Raw genomic sequence first — 15,826 nt, forward strand, 5'->3', positions numbered from 1 at the left:
CCTGATTATAAAATATTTATTCCCATGTACAGTATATATGAAAAACAAAGGTAATTGAAAGTGATGAGCTGGGGCTGTCTAGAGAAACACCTGATTTACCTACGTCTTACTCTAGTGACTCCTTTCACATAACGCTTTCCACCCGATTCATGAGATATCCCATTTTCTAGGTAAACCTTCCCCTTTTTATCACAATTTTCATAGCTCAATCTGACCAACATTAAACCATACACTGTTCAAATAGGCTGGATTTGCCCATGTTAAGCAACGCTAAAAATATATAATAAAAATTATTACCAAGCTTAGCATGTGCAAATGCACCTGTTCAATATTTAGCTGACTTGCTTAAGTGTAGTCTCTGAATAAACCCAATAGATTGATCCAATTCTGCTGCTGAGGGATATGCAAAGTATTGCAATTTTGGACTGAACCATGCTCAGACCTGGAGCTTACATGGTTCTTACTGGTATCTAAAGGTAAGTAAGATGGAGGGGGTTGGGAAGTATATATTACTTAAATTCAAGAGATGCAGTGGGAAGGCACTGTGACATTTGCTTGTGGGCTGCTGAGCAAGCTGGATGTTAGCCCTTTAAAGTAGTCCAGCCATGAAGCACAGCAATAAATACTAGCTCTATATTTAAGGTTAACAGACTCTTGCAAGTCTGAAAATATTTCTCCACTTTTTGTTTCTACACTCCAGAAAACTAGGGTCTCTTCTGAAATACTTCCCACACCTCTCTGCTTGTGTGAATTAAGATACCTTTTGCATGATGGTTGCCTAGTTTGCAGCTCTTCCTCCTGTCTTCCAAGGTAATTCTTTTATTCCATTATAGTGGAAGAAGTAAATGAGGGTACTAGCCTAGTTCTACTTGCCTCCTAAGACTCCTGGATTTTTTTCTTGGCCAAAATCTGGAACAAACTGATCTTGATTTTGGTATCTTGCATAGATGCTGCTGCTGCTGCAGCCGGGTTGAGAAATTAGCTGCTGGTAAAGCTGGGCAGAGGCTTGGCGCCCATCAAAGAAGGACACAGAGATCTCTCGGGGGAAGGGCCCCGCTGCTCCTGGGATGCACACTGAACACTGAACTACGAGGAGCAGTGGACCTTGTTTATTTATAGCAAAAGCAACCAATCACATTTTATTATTGTTCAAATAGACCAATCATGGTTACACATGTGTTCTTCTAAACTATCCTAAATGGACATTGGTGTTAATGGTAGATTCAAATACAGTAATGACCAATCATCTGCAGGAGGCGTCAGAATTTGCCTTAGATGGAATAGCCAATGGTGTGAAGGAATACTGTGATTATGCCCTTATCTGGCTGTAGCCAATGACATCTCTCCTAGGTTTCTTTGTTTTCTAGGTTTATGGCTTACTTCCTTACACATGGTTCACTGAAGACTTTCCATGGTAGAAAAGTACTACCCAGAAAAGTACTAGCCAGCTTCATGTATAGGAACAGAGATCATGGTTATTCCAACAATAATTGGTTTTGTATTCACTTCTGTTGTTGACCGTTCCGTTTTCCACTTAATGGAAAGCATGGATTTCCTTCAAGCCTATTGCCAAGTGTGATGATCCTTCTCTGAGCAAATCAAGCGTAAGAGATATGTACTAGGCCCAGAGGACAAACAAGGCCAACACTTTGTAATGTTGGGACTGGGAGAAAGAAAAATGAGAGACTGACAAAATGTATTTAAGAATACTAGAAAACCCAAAAGCCTTCCCTGCTTCACCTAAGTTGTTGGGCAACTATTTTCTGATAGTGTGTGTGCGTGTAAGTGTATACATTAATACATATACATATATGGTGAAAAAAATTATGCTGATTTCTATACTAATGTAGAAGTATCTGGCAGAAATGAGAAAAATGCAGAGGAGGAGGAAAAGGTAAAAAAGATTTAGGAGCATCATTGACATAAGGAAGTTACCATGCTTAGGAATCCTGGGTAGAGGACAATAATGCTAATGGTTGGGAAATCGGAATGAGAGTCTCAAGTTGTAAAAGGTGATTAGTTAAAACAACAATTTTGCAAATACACCAAATGATAATTCCCAAGATAGTTACTAGATGATTTTTTTAAATGGCAGTCTAGAGTCAAGTGCGCTAAAATTTATGGTAATTTTGTTTTAGGTTATGCAAAATGTCTGTTTCAACCATTTTGCACGCAAAATGCCTTTCCAATGCAACCTACATATTGAATGCAAAACACTATTCTGATCAATTTAGAAGAGTTGATAACATCCTTGGCTGGATCACCTTTTTAAACCATGACTTTTACTGAAACAGGATATAAAAAACAATTAATGTGTGTCATGTTTGCTAGTTTGTGTTTGTACTCAAATTTATACCAACATTTTAATTTTTTTGTTTTTAATTTTTGACCCCTCTATTGAATGTCTAATATTGAATGTCTATTGAATGTCCTTGGTGGAGCAGTGGGCTAATGCCTCCTTAAGTAACACCAGCTGCCTGCAATTAGTGCAGGTTCGCGTCCCACCAGGCTCAAGGTTGACTCAGCCTTCCATCCTTCCGAGGTAGGTAAAATGAGGACCCAGATTGTTGGGGGCAATAAACTGACTTTGTAATAATGCTGCTTGCCCCCCCCAAAGCCCTAATAAGGCATATACATAGAATGAAGGCTATTGCTAAGCACATTGATTTGTGCTTTAGATTGTAAGCCGCCCTGAGTCTTCGGAGAAGGCCGGGATATAAATGGGATTAAAATTAAAAATTAAATTAAATTAAAATGCTGTACATATAAATAAAACCAATGGCATTAAAGTGCTAAAGTGAAAGCATGCCCAGATCACTAAGATTTAGGATGTATACCAGGGTAGGCAACCTCGGCTCTTTTATGACTCAGGAATTCTGGGAGTTGAAGTCCATGAGTCATAAAAGAGCTGAGATTGCCTACCCCTGATGTATACTGAATTCAGTGGCATAGCAAAGACAGCAACTTCCTTTAATGTCTATTGAAAAGTAGGATTTTCTGTTAGATTAGTATGAGTTTATAGCTCACTGAACTCTGGTTAAAGCAATTCAAATATTTTACTTTAATAATCCTGACAAGCACCCTAAAATTTGTTTAGAATCACTGCGTTGTACTGATGAGCTGCTCCTGTGATAAGTAGCTTTCCTAGTTTTCCTATGACTAATTGCAAAAAATGAACTATGACAGTGATGGCGAACCTTTTAGAGACCCAAGTGCCCAAACTGCAACCCAAAACCCACTTATGTATCATCAGGTGCTAGGTGGGTGTGGCCCATTGGGTGGGCCATGGTGGTAATGGCGGACTGGGTGGGACTAAAAAGTTCTATCAATCAATTCCAACTTTGCTAGATCTTTTTTTTTCCCACGAAAAGTTGAAATTGATTGATTGATTGAACCTTTTTTTTTTTTGCACACGGTGGCGGAGGCCTGAAGCGAAAAGGTTTTATAAAACCCAGCTGATGGCCTAGGACTGGGGCAACAGTGCACGTGCCCACAGAGAGGGCTCTGCGTGCCACCTATGGCACGCGTGCCATAGGTTCGCCACCACGGAACTATGACCTTGCTGTTCCTCCCTGATTCTGATGGCATTTAGGAAGAGCAAACGTGTTCCCCCACCTCATCTTACAAAACGATGCTTCCTAACAGGCCAAAGGTCCTCACCCGCTCCTTCAGTCCCATTTTCCGGAGCCAATCTAGGCCTGGGAAACCTTCCTTCAGAAAAGGCATGGAGCTTTTTGAATGATCCTACTCTTCTGGGGCCAGAGGTTACCATGGAAGCATCTTATTTCTCTCCCACCTACCCCCCCGTTTTTTTCCCCCCTCGCCTGCGCTGTCATGGTGGCTTTCCGTTGCCGTGGCAACCGCGGGGCAAGTAAGGATCAGGCGAAGGGGGCGAGAGGTCGTGGGCTGGCTGCCACCAAGGGAAGATTTACCCCTCTCGCGAAGTGGGCGGGTGGGGGGAGGGAGGGTGTTTAGCTGGAGAAGCCGAGGCGTGGACATCTCTCCCCTCCCCTCCCTCGCCTATCTCAGTCCTAACTTTTTCCAGGCCAGCTTTTGCAAAACAGGTGTCCTCGTGGCGTCCTTGGAATGACGGAAACGTTACTCCGAACACGGGTTGAAGGAGTTCCGTCCCTCTCCGCCTTTGCCCAGAGTCCGGCGGGCTTTTCGTCGTGTAAAAGTCAAGTCTTAGATGTCCTGGAATCTTTCCTCCCGCACTTGCCCCCCCCCCTCCCGCAGGTGGAGAAGCCGGGGAGCGCCCAGATCCTCTTACTCCATCCTTCCTCCCCTGAGCAGAAGCGTCCAGGAGTTCTGGCGCCGCCTTCCACCCCGCCGGTCCAGAGCCGTCTCAGCCAAGCCTGGCATCCTCGGCTCTCTTGTAGTCCAGGCGTCCTCGGTCTCAACAGATCTCCCCGCCTCGGCTTGAGCAAAGAGAGCAAGGACCTAGGGCAGGGGTCGGCAACCTTGGCTCTTTTATGACTCGCGGACTTCAACTCCCAGAATTCCCGAGCCAGCATAGCTGGCTCGGGAATTCTGGGAGTTGAAGTCCGCGAGTCATAAAAGAGCCAAGGTTGCCGACCCCTGAGCTAGGGGATCCTCGCTTCCATTTTTCCCGCCTCGTTCCAGCAGGGATGGGGCTAGCGCCCGTCTTCCGCGGGGTTCGGACCGGGGACTCTGCGCTTCTACCCGCGGACGCTCTCTCAGCCCCGGGGCAAAGAAGGAAGGCGGGCCGAGGTGTCCGGGCCGCTGCCGGCTCCTCCTCCTCCTCCTCCTCCTCCTCTCCATGTGACAGGCGCCGTCACCGCTGCATCCCCCAGCGCTGCAACCAGCGGCCTGCAGAGAGAGGCAGGAAGACGAGCGGATCCGCCCCCTCTCCCCCTCCCCGCACCTTCTCCCCCGTTCCCCCTCCTCCCTCAGCACATCCCCAAAGCACCCACGCCGAGTGGCAAGGCGGTCCGGCGACGTCAAGGTCTTGCGGGGGACACTCGCCGCCTCCCCACGCGAGAGAGAGAGAGAGAGAGAGAGAGAGAGACCGCCTGGCCAGCCCTGCCGACGGCGATCCATCCCAACTTGAGAGCGGTCGGGAAGCTCAACTGGGACCAGCGGAGGCGGTGGGAAAGAGCAACAGGGCCAGCGGACGAACTGGGAAGAAAAGTGGGAAGGGAGGGACGAAGACGAGTGGCTCTCGCCTGGGCAACGGCAAGGCGGACTGGCAAGCCACCGAACCCCCCCACCCCGGCGGCAGAGCTGGGGCCCCCTACCCAGCCCATGGAGCCGCCGGGATCTGGCTTGGGGGGCGCCGCCATGCTCACTGGTGAGTAGTAGACGATGGAGGGAGAAGGAGAGACCTCCGTTCATGCCTCCTCTCTTAAGACCTTGGAGATCCAGAAGGTAACAATACAAGCCTTCCCTCCCCCTCCCCCCCACCAACCCCCCCACCCCAGAGGGCAGCTGGTTTGGGGTTAGGCAACCCGGGAAAAGATGCTCACAGCATTTTGGGCAAGCGGTACATACCACCTCCCGCTCCCATGACTGGCAAGTGACAGAAAGAAGGCCCACCCCCTTACCTGTCCCTCTAGCAATCTGAGTCTGAAGTCATGTTCAGATGATTGTGAATGCATCCTTGCTAAAATTGGGGAAGAGACAAGAGAGGCAGGATTGATGTAGGGTGGAACTGTATGTGTTTTGTTTGTGGGTCCCTTTGCTGGGCATTTGCGATGGGGACTCCTAGCAGCCAAAGAGGAGAGGATTCTGTCACGTGGGCTTCATTACCTTAAAATAATTTTTGTTTTCCCTTGGAAAGGAGAGGTGGGATCGCTCTCCTGTTCGTGGGACTCTCATCCCATTGATTTGTTACAAAAACATCTTGAGTCTTCCCACTGGCTATTTTTATTAGGATCTCCTGTTCGAGTGCTACCTGTTATATGTTTGTTTCTGTGTGTGTATACGCAAACATATGAATGTATGTATATATGTATGTTTGGACCAAGACATCAAACATAAAATACAATAAAATCCCATGAAGCATAGATTACAAAAATACTTTTACTATCAAACCCATGTCAGTTAGATATAAAAATATAATTCTGGGCTTTTCCCACCTCTCCTAAGTATTTACTTGTTCCTCCATCTCGTCTGATAAGGCCATGATCCCCCTCCAACCTTCACTACATTAATGCTGGATGACAGCATTTGATGAGGTTTTTATGAAATCAAGCCCTCAAATCCAGATAGACATTTACAAGTGGGGTAGAGGAAGCAGGAGGAGAGGAATGAGTGGGTGAAAAAGCCTTTGCACTGTGTGACTCTTCTTTCACATCTGGTGTATATCTTTCCTCCAAAATCAGAAACAACAAACTGGGTATTTTGTGTGCTCCTTGGGAAAATGAAAGAGGTGAACGCAAGTTAATTTTTTTTTAAAAAAATATGGATGGCTAGAAGGAGGTCTCTCATTATTACGACAGTGCATAGAAATCACATGCATACATATGAGAGAGGAAATAGAATACAGTAGCTTAGAAAGGAATGGGGTTTATCTCAGTTGTGCTTCAGGATTTAGGTTTGGGAAGCACTCAGATAGATTCAGCCTCCTGATATCTCTTCATATGTAGTGTGCATTTTGTCCCCCCTGAATATCTCCAACTCTTTAATGCACATTTGGGCTGAAGAATGCCTTGTCAAACCAGAAGCTGCAGTTTTGACCTCTGTGATTCCATTGTAGAAATTAGTGATTGCTGCTTGAGGCATTAAGGTATGATAGCCTGCGGTGGTTTAAAATCTAGTTGATACATACAAATGCCATTCTGCAACACATTTCCCTTGATTATGTGTGAATGAGACACAGTCCTTCCAGTGTAAGACAGGAGCATTCAGATATACTGTAGGATCAACTCATCCTTCATTGTACCTGATGGCTGAAATGGATAGTTATTAGCATGTATTTTTTAAATATCAAAATAAATAACTGATAGAATAAAAGTGATTACAGAACCAAAAACTACAGGATTTAGACATTTGCCCTTTCCTTGCTTATTTCCTTTATTCCTTCTAGACATCTATATGGAGTATCATCACTTCCTTCAAATTCCTTCTTGAAACTTACTCTTTCTGTGAAGTTTTGGCTTAACCCCTCATTGCATAACCTGACACTAACTCACTTAACTTGGTGTCCTTTAACTGCATGAATCCCTAGTTCTTCTTCTCTAATTTAAAAAAAAAGATCCTGTTGCATTATAAAACAAAAGTATATAACCAGCAGCCCATAGGTTGTTTAGGCCCTTAACAGTCTTTGATGTTCTTGGGTGTCCCAAGGATTTTCCAAAACTTGCTATTAAAATAATTAGAATAATTAATGTGAGAGAAAGGGGAAATTTCACTACTGAGAAGTCAATTTTCCTTATTTAAATGCATTTTAACTCAGTTTGCATTTATATAAAATGCAAATCAAATATTGCTTTTGTCCTTGTTTACACAAACTTTCATCTGTTCTCATCTACTGTTTGGAGCGTGGCCCCTGACATGCCACTCAAAGGCTCGGTATGGGCTTTGCCAGTCCTGCACTGCAACAACCCCGCTGTAAAAGATGGTGGACCTTGCTGTCATATTCTTTTTCTCCTTGGATGTATGAGGCCTTGTTCAGGTGACAACATGATATTTTAAACCTTTCCTCTCCCCCACCCCCCCACCCCAAAAAGGGAAAAATGCCAAATGCTCTTCAGGAATGACCTGGATCTAGAGTAAAGGATGACTGTGTGTGTACGTGGTGTTGACGAGGACTGCTGGCTTTCCATGAATTAATTGTGCTTCAGGGCATTTGGAACAATTCCCATGGCTAATTTTGGGAGGGAGCCTTGTTTGAGTATTACTCAGGTTCCAGACATTTTGTGAGGTGAAACTGTGCTTTTAGCCCAGTTGTGTGCATATGGCTAAGGGTAGTACTGCAACATAATTATAGTAGCTCATCTGAGGGGTGGAATGGTGTCTCTTCTGTTGTTACTCATTGTTCTGTTGTAAAAGTTTTGTCCCAACACAAGTTGTAGCATTATTTTCACAGATTGGGATAATCAAAGATTATCTTTGTAGTGTAGTAATAGGGCACTTCTAAACTGACAAAATGATATTGTATGCATAATTGATTATCGATAGAGATTTTTCCCCACTGATTTTATCTGGCAAAAAAAAATATATATCAAAGTCTTGCATGAGATGCTTGTATACTTTCCGGTGACAAAGAACAGTGTCACACAAATAATCATTTACATTTATATTTAAAGCCTGCAAGGAAGTGACTTCATAGCCAAAGCCAGTGCTCTTTGGTCTCACTTCTGGGTATTTGAGTACTGAGTGTACTATTATATTAATAATGTTCAATCAGTGCTCCCAGTGTTACACATTATCCCCAAAACTCATTCAAAAACTGCTGCTGAACTGTAGGCTTGAGGTGACATAAAAGGAAATTAATAAAAGCAGAGGGAGTAACTGGGTAAATTCCAGGCATTTAAAATTTTGTTATACGAAAAGATCTTTTTGGCTCTGGTTCCATGTCTTTAACGTGGGCCATACACACTATTTGGAGTACGTTTCTCACCCAGCGCTCAAAAGACCAGTGCAGCCCAAAGGAAGAATCCAGTCTGTTGTTTGAAAACCGATGAAACACCCTCCAGGAAGGCTGACAACTGCAATTCTTTTAAGTCTGTGGATCCTGGACAAAAGATTACTGTTATCTTCAGAATTTCCCTACAAAATCAAATCTCTTTGAGGAAAGCCATGAAGCAACAGCTTGTTTAAACATTGTGTATCGGGACTCTCAAGCAGCCAAGAGAGTTAATGTTCGTGGTATTAGTGGAGTGTTTTTTCCATCCTAGGCTACTCTTCGCTTCCAAGCCCAGTAGACTGGAGGCAACTTTACAAAACACATCTGGAAGTATTCACAAAACTGGTTTTAGCTAAATCAAGTGGTTACACTTTTTCTGAATTTTTATCTCTTCAGCATGTGTGTGTGAGTGATTGGGGAGGCTAGAATAACTGGATCCTTTGCATTGAACCCTGTCCTCACCCCCCCCCCACCTCCTTGCATGTAGAAAGGAACAGTGTCAGAATGATTTGACCCAATCTTTTCCTCGCCACTATTTTTCCCCTCTGTGAGCGAAGTTCTCCATCACCCACACTTTCTAGTCAACCTCAGTCATCACACTTACTATTTGATTCTTCTGATTTGCAAACATTCCTTGTTACCTACCTAGGATTGTGCCCTGCAATAATCAGTATCACTGAAACAGCTGTCTTTTTGCTCTTCCTTTTTTCCTTTAGTCATGGATCCTTCAGTCACTTTGTGGCAATTTCTTCTGCAATTGCTGGAACAGCAGAGCAATGGGCATCTGATTGCATGGACATCCAATGATGGGGAGTTCAAGTTGGTGGATGCAGAAGAGGTTGCCCGACTCTGGGGTCTGAGGAAGAACAAGACCAATATGAATTATGACAAGCTGAGCCGGGCCCTGCGTTACTACTACGACAAAGTGAGAGACGATTTTGAAAATTCAGGAGGAATCCGCCAATCCCTGCTTTGCTTTCTACTTCAGCCCAGCTTTAATTAAGGAGAGCGCAGTGAAAAGAATATTTGGGTGGTGGTGGTGGGGGTGATGAATTTTTCTTATAGATCAATAGGGAATGAATAAATAAGGGAGCACAGGCTGTGTTTAACAATCTGTGCAAGAATTAAACGGTAAATGTCAATATTTGCTTTCTGGCACTCCCAAGTTTCTTCCCCCCCATTTTTTATTTTTATTTTTATGCCTGCAAAGATAAGCTTGAAATCATATGAAATCTCTGAAAATTGTTTGGTGGCTCTGTAACAGAAGAGTAACTATTTGTAGGAAAACAAAGTATATTGAGAAACATCTAGCAACTGACACATACCTGTTTTGTTATATGAACCCCACTTTCCATGGCAGAGTGACCTGATTTTTTTTTTCTCCCTTGGAAGAAAGCCCATTGAGGTTTATATATATAAGGCCAAAGCCCTTTCTCGGTCATTCTGAATGCAGGAAATAAAATACAATAGAAGACCTATTTCAACTGAATATTAGGTAATGCTTCTGAATAGTAAGAGCAGCTTGACTATGGAACTATACTAACACAGAAGGATGGTGTGTTCTTGTATTTGTTCAAACGAATGCTAGGCTTTAGCCTGGTATGCTAAATTAGGATTCCTGCATCAACAGCTCCTTCCAACTTTGTGGAATATATAACAGGATAAATGGAAGCACACAATATAAACATCTGGTGGCCCTCAGTTTTTGCTAATCTATCAGTAGCTCCAATTAATATTGCCAGTCATTGTCAAATGCTAGAAATTCAGCCACTGCTAATACGAGCTACAAGCTCCTTATCCCTTAACTACCTGATATCAACTTTTATAAAAAGAGAAATTGGTATCCCATGTATTTTCATTCTCTGCTTCTGTAAATCTATGCTTACATGGTTTAAGGTAAGACTCACTGAACAAGATAATCTGCTGGAATTGGGTATGTCTAGTTTAAAGAAGAGAAGGGTGAGGGGTGACATGATAGCAGTGTTCCAATATCTCAGGGGCTGCCACAAAGAAGAGGGAGTCAAGCTATTTTCCAAAGCGCCCGAAGGCAGGACAAGAAGCAACGGATGGAAACAAATCAAGGAGAGAAGCAACCTAGAACTAAGGAGAAACTTCCTGACAGTTAGAACAATTAACCAGTGGAACAACCTGCCTCCAGAAGCGGTGAATGCTCCAACACTGGAAGTTTTTAAGAAGAGACTGGGCAGCCATTTGTCCGAAATGGTATAGGGTTTCCTGCCTGAGCAGGGGGTTGGACTAGATGACCTCCAAGGTCCCTTCCAACTTTACTATTATGATTATGAATCTCATTGTTACGACATAATAACCCATTTACACATTATTATTGTGTGAAGGTTTCAAAGCTACTCTCCTTTAACAGATATACACACACGTGCACCATGTCTGGAACTTTCCCCAAAGCTGAATAAAACTTTGCACAAAAGATATGGAAATAACTGTCAGAAAGTATTTATTTATTTATTTATTAGTTGAATTTATATACCGCCCTATTCCCGAAGGACTCAGGGCAGTTCACAGGGCAATTAAAACAGTACAAAAAGGAATAAAATGGAATTAAATTAGTACAGGCCCACAATTCCTAATAACAAAATTAAAATTTTAAAATTAATTTAATATAATTTAATTAAATACTTTAAAATTTAAAATCCCTCAGTCCAGGCCAGACAATTCAAACAACCAGGTTTTTAAGTCCCGGCGAAAAGAGCAAAGGTCGGGGGCAGTCCGAAGCTCCATCGGCAGTTCGTTCCAAAGGGTGGGTGCACTCACAGAGAACGCCCTCCCCCTGAAATGAGTCTAGCTCATTTCAGAATACATTGGATTTTTAAATTCAAATATATCTCCACCAAATGTTATCAATAGAACCTTGTTGTCTCATGACAATTGTAGCTTGTTTACTTTTTTTCTCTGCTGCTCTAATTCAACCATCCTTTCTGTGCATTCCAGAATATCATCCGTAAAGTCAGCGGTCAGAAATTTGTCTACAAGTTTGTCTCTTACCCGGAACTTTCGAGTATGGAAGGCATGAAGGATGAGGCAGGTACCAAAAAACCTGAGCAGGTCCCAGGTGAGGCCAAAGGGAGTGAAGGTGCCTTTGGCACCTCCAAAGCTGCACGAGGAGGTGGGGGTGCCCCACGTAGCAGTCGAAATGAATACATGCGTTCCGGACTGTACTCCACTTTCACCATTCAGTCACTACAGAACCCTTCACCTGTTGGACGGGCCTCACGCCAGGAGACAGAGGTCTTGCCTGTGTTGCCTCCCCTTGCTGCTGCTCCTGAGCCGATGGCCCCCTTTTCCATGGCCCCAGTGGAGGACCTGCCACAACTGCACATAAGCATTGAAGAAGCAGAGGAGTCCCAAGAGTCCCTGCAGGTGAGTCACGAAAAGAGCATCTAGCTTGCTGGAAGGGGAAGACTAGAGCTAGCTCCAGATTTTAAGGGGACTTTGAATAGGATCTCCTCAACAGATCACTCCCTGGATGGATTTGCTTCACCTTTTGCACTGTTGTTGCTATTTGTTTCTTGGCTCTTTCTACATTGGATTAAAACACCCAAGGAAATAGCAAAGCAAGTAGAGGCTTCTTCTTCTTTTTTTCTTCTATGAGCCATGATAGCACGGTGGTTAGAATGTAGTATTGCAGGCTAACTCTGCCCACTGCCAGGAGTTTGATCCTGCTCAAGGTTGACTCAGCCTTCCATCCTCCAAGGTCGCTAAAATGAGGACCCAGATTGTTGAGGGCAATATGCTGACCCTGTAAACCACTTAGAGAGGGCTGTAAAGCCCTGTGTAGCGGCATGTAAGTCTTCACCCTTGTTTTTTCTGATGCTTTAGGCAGGGCAGAAAAATGAACAGGGCTAGCAAAGAACACCAGGAGAAGGAACCAGCTTTTGGAGATGGACATCTATCTCCTGCAGGAAAGAGGATTTTAGCCGGGCCAGCAATGGTGACTGAACTATATAATGCACACGTTTGGCAGTTATGGGAACCTTGTGCATAAGTTGTTGGGGCTGCCATTTTGTTTCTGGCATTATCTCTGTGCTTTTGATTATTATAAGTTTGTGACAGCAGGACTAAGCCTGCAAGATGAAAGGTTGGCAGTCTCAGCTCTTTTCCCCTTCTGGGTCTACACGCCTTAGCTCCACCTACTGCTTTGGTGTGCAGTTTGGTAATTCTTGCAGGGAATGTCTTCCCTCGCATCTTCTCCACTAATTCTGGCATACAAGTAGGATAAGCTTTTCACACCTTATGTCACTTTCTGATAATTTAAAATGAAGAAAACAAGAGAGAGAAATAAATGAGATAAATTCTATAGCACCATCTTCTGGCCATGTAGTATTGTGGTTTGTGATAATGGAAAACAACCCATTCTTCCCTGTCTCCTTTTGGGGAGCTAGATTAACCTCACAAGAGGCAAACAAAATGAAACCTTGCTTAAAAACAAAAGGGAGAATGTGAAAATTCTATTTTGGCTTTAAATAGTCAGAAGCAAAATATTCAAAGGCAAAGCAAATTAAAAAAAACAAAAAACAGTTGCTGAATCTCAGTTAGCCTTTTGAAAGGATCTCCCATAAGAAAATAGAACTAGTTTGGCTAAGTAGAGATAATGCTGGTCTGCTCCTATTTAGAACCAATTCTATTGTGAAGAAGTCCCAGTCTGTCAGAAGACAAAGACACTGAGTTTGCATTAGGCAATACATATCAGAAGTACTAAATTACACTAAAAATGCACAGACTGAGGTAATTGTGGGCAGTATTTCTAGCTCAACTTGCCTTTTGTTTCCTACAATAATCTAATGACAGAAGCCAGAGTCCCTTTCTCGCTTTGGGCCTTCTCCCAGCTTCTTGGTAGATTATAATCTTTTTTTCAGACGTTCAGGAAGGCTCTGTGCTGAACTTCTTGTTTTTCACTTCCCTTGGAGAACTTTGTGTAGTTTTTAGAGGACTAAAAGTTGTTCCACCTGGAGAGGGAGTGGTTTCAGGGAATGGTTTCTTTTGTTACATGCTAAAACATCTCAGGAAAATCCTGCTCACAAGAGACATGGGTATTCCCTCTCCCAAGAAGCACTTTTTATTTTTGCAAATGCTGGATGATACACAGCGTTATATCAGATAGAAAGCGCAGCTCTTAGCTTCAGTATAACTCCCTGTCAGGAAGAAAAAAACCCCACAAACGGTACATATTTGATTCTCTGGCTGCTCTTTACAGAATGAACATTTAATCCCCTTTTTTCAACTTTTTTCTACAAGTTTTACTTTTAAAAAATTCAAATGTTCCCAAATTCCATCCTTTAACCTCTTTGCTTCAGCTTGCATGGCAGTTACTCCCCTTTCCAAGAGAAGGCTGTCCTCCTTTTAGAAATCTGCTTTAATCCTGTCTTTTGAAATATTTTGACATGCTTAGCAGAGAATGACTCTTAAAACTCTGAAAGTTGCAGCTTCTACTTTTTGCGTTTCTGCCCCTTGCTCTATTGACCACATTATATATTTCCCATGCCAGTTCTTTGGGCTTTCATACTTCATCCAGGGACACTTCAGGCACTCCCTTATATTGAGCAAAATTGTCAAAATTTTCCAGAAAAAAAGCACCTTTTCTGGTATAAAATACCCACAGTTTAAAGCAGTATAATACATTTTTTTTGGTATTTGACTTACAATTCTATTTTTAAAAAAGCACAAACCAATCCGTGACTGTGGTGACAGCACTCGAATGAATAGGCCCTAAATTTTTATATTTCAGAAAGTCAATATTTAATCTACATAAGGCAGTGTTTTTCAAGCTTAACTAGTTTAAAATGCTGGCTGACGAATTCTGGGAGTTGAAGTCCACACAGCTTAAAGTTGCCAAGTTTATTCATTTATTTTATTTATTTATTTTAATTCCATTTATATCCCGCCCTTCTCCGAAGACTCAGGGCGGCTTACAAGCTTAGCAGTAGCCTTCATTCTATGTATATGCCTGCTTATTAGGGCTTTCACGCACACCCCAAGCGGCATTATTAAAAAGTTTGAAAAAACATTCTAAAGCTTTAACATTTCTACTTGATAGCTTAAATTGTAAAAAAAAATGCACAACTGAAAATTAACATTTTTGTTAGTCGGTGTCAGTGGCATAATTTTGAGGAGAGTTTGACTTCATGTAGTTTGTGGGTTTCTCAGGCTTAAAGCTTAAGGCTCTGTAATGCGAATCCTCCAATAAGAAAGATTAGAGTTTTGAGAATAGCAAAGAGAGCCTTCACAGTTGTAGCACCAAAATTATGGAAAATTCTCCAGGATAGGTTAAATTGCATTTATATTTGGATTAGGAATAAGTGAGGCAGGGAACGTTCTTTAGACTTTTTTTCAGTAGGGTCATTTAGTGGTAGTGACTGTTTTTATTTTTGTTTTATTGTATGTACAGATGTATAAAGAAAGCGACTGAAGGAAGGTTAGTTCAATTTGGGAGGAAGAACAGAGAAAAGTTTTTCATTTAAATTTGAAAATAGACGCAATTTTCATATGGAGGGAAAATAGGGCGGGGGGGAGTAAAGAGGAAATATTGCATCTTGGTGCTGATCTGCCTGCCTCCTACATGGGCATGATGACCTGGATCCAGGAGGGATTGGAATCTTTCTTCAGGTGGGTACATTGGTGGTAGCTTTGAAGGAGGCTGTTGCGTGAACCCACTCCATAAGATGCCCTCCTTGTATCCTGCAGTGTTTGAGAATAATAATCTAGCCTTCTTACCTTCTTACAGAATATCACTGAATGCCTGGTGGAGATTCAACAGCACTTCAGAGGAAGTAAATTATCTGGAACCCTTTCAGGGAGAGTTCAAGCTTGGGCTTGGGGCATAGGCAGCGGTGTGCTGCTAAATATTTAAGGATTGGCTCTGCCAACTCCATTACTCCTGGTATGCTCTAGTCATGAAACAGCTGATTGGCATGCTAGGCTCACATCTGCTGTCAGGTGGCTTACAAAATTCCAAAAAAATTATTTATTTATTTATTTATTTATTTGTTTGTTTGTTTATTTATTATTTTGATTTATATACCGCCCTATTCCCGTAGGACTCAGGGCGGTTTACAGGGCAGTTAAAATCATACCATACAAAAATTAGAAGATTTAAAACAGTTAATTAAAACAATTAATTGAATTTAGAGCCCGAAATTTAAAAAATTAAAACATTAAAACCCAATTAAAACCCCTCAGTCTAGGCCCGACAGCTCAAAGAGCCAA

At 42.6% G+C, this 15,826-nt stretch overlaps 1 protein-coding gene across 3 annotated transcripts in view; it reads left to right on the forward strand.

Annotated features, from left to right (window-relative positions):
* Positions 1–4,789: 4,789 nt before the first annotated feature.
* The window catches only part of ELK1 (ETS transcription factor ELK1), a 44,368-nt gene continuing 33,331 nt past the window's right edge, over positions 4,790–15,826 (forward strand). For 2 of the 3 annotated variants that reach the window (XM_083353691.1, XM_083353692.1), the window contains exons 1-3: positions 4,790–5,311; positions 9,307–9,515; positions 11,555–11,983. In XM_083353691.1, the coding sequence (XP_083209817.1) occupies positions 5,266–5,311; positions 9,307–9,515; positions 11,555–11,983 (684 nt within the window). In that variant the 5' untranslated portion in view covers positions 4,790–5,265. Of the gene's footprint in view, positions 5,312–7,478; positions 7,637–9,306; positions 9,516–11,554; positions 11,984–15,826 lie in introns of those variants that run through there. The other variant, XM_083353690.1, reaches the window with a different exon arrangement.

Source organism: Vipera ursinii, assembly GCF_947247035.1.
Source record: "Vipera ursinii genome assembly, chromosome: 2".
Taxonomy (NCBI): domain Eukaryota; kingdom Metazoa; phylum Chordata; class Lepidosauria; order Squamata; family Viperidae; genus Vipera; species Vipera ursinii.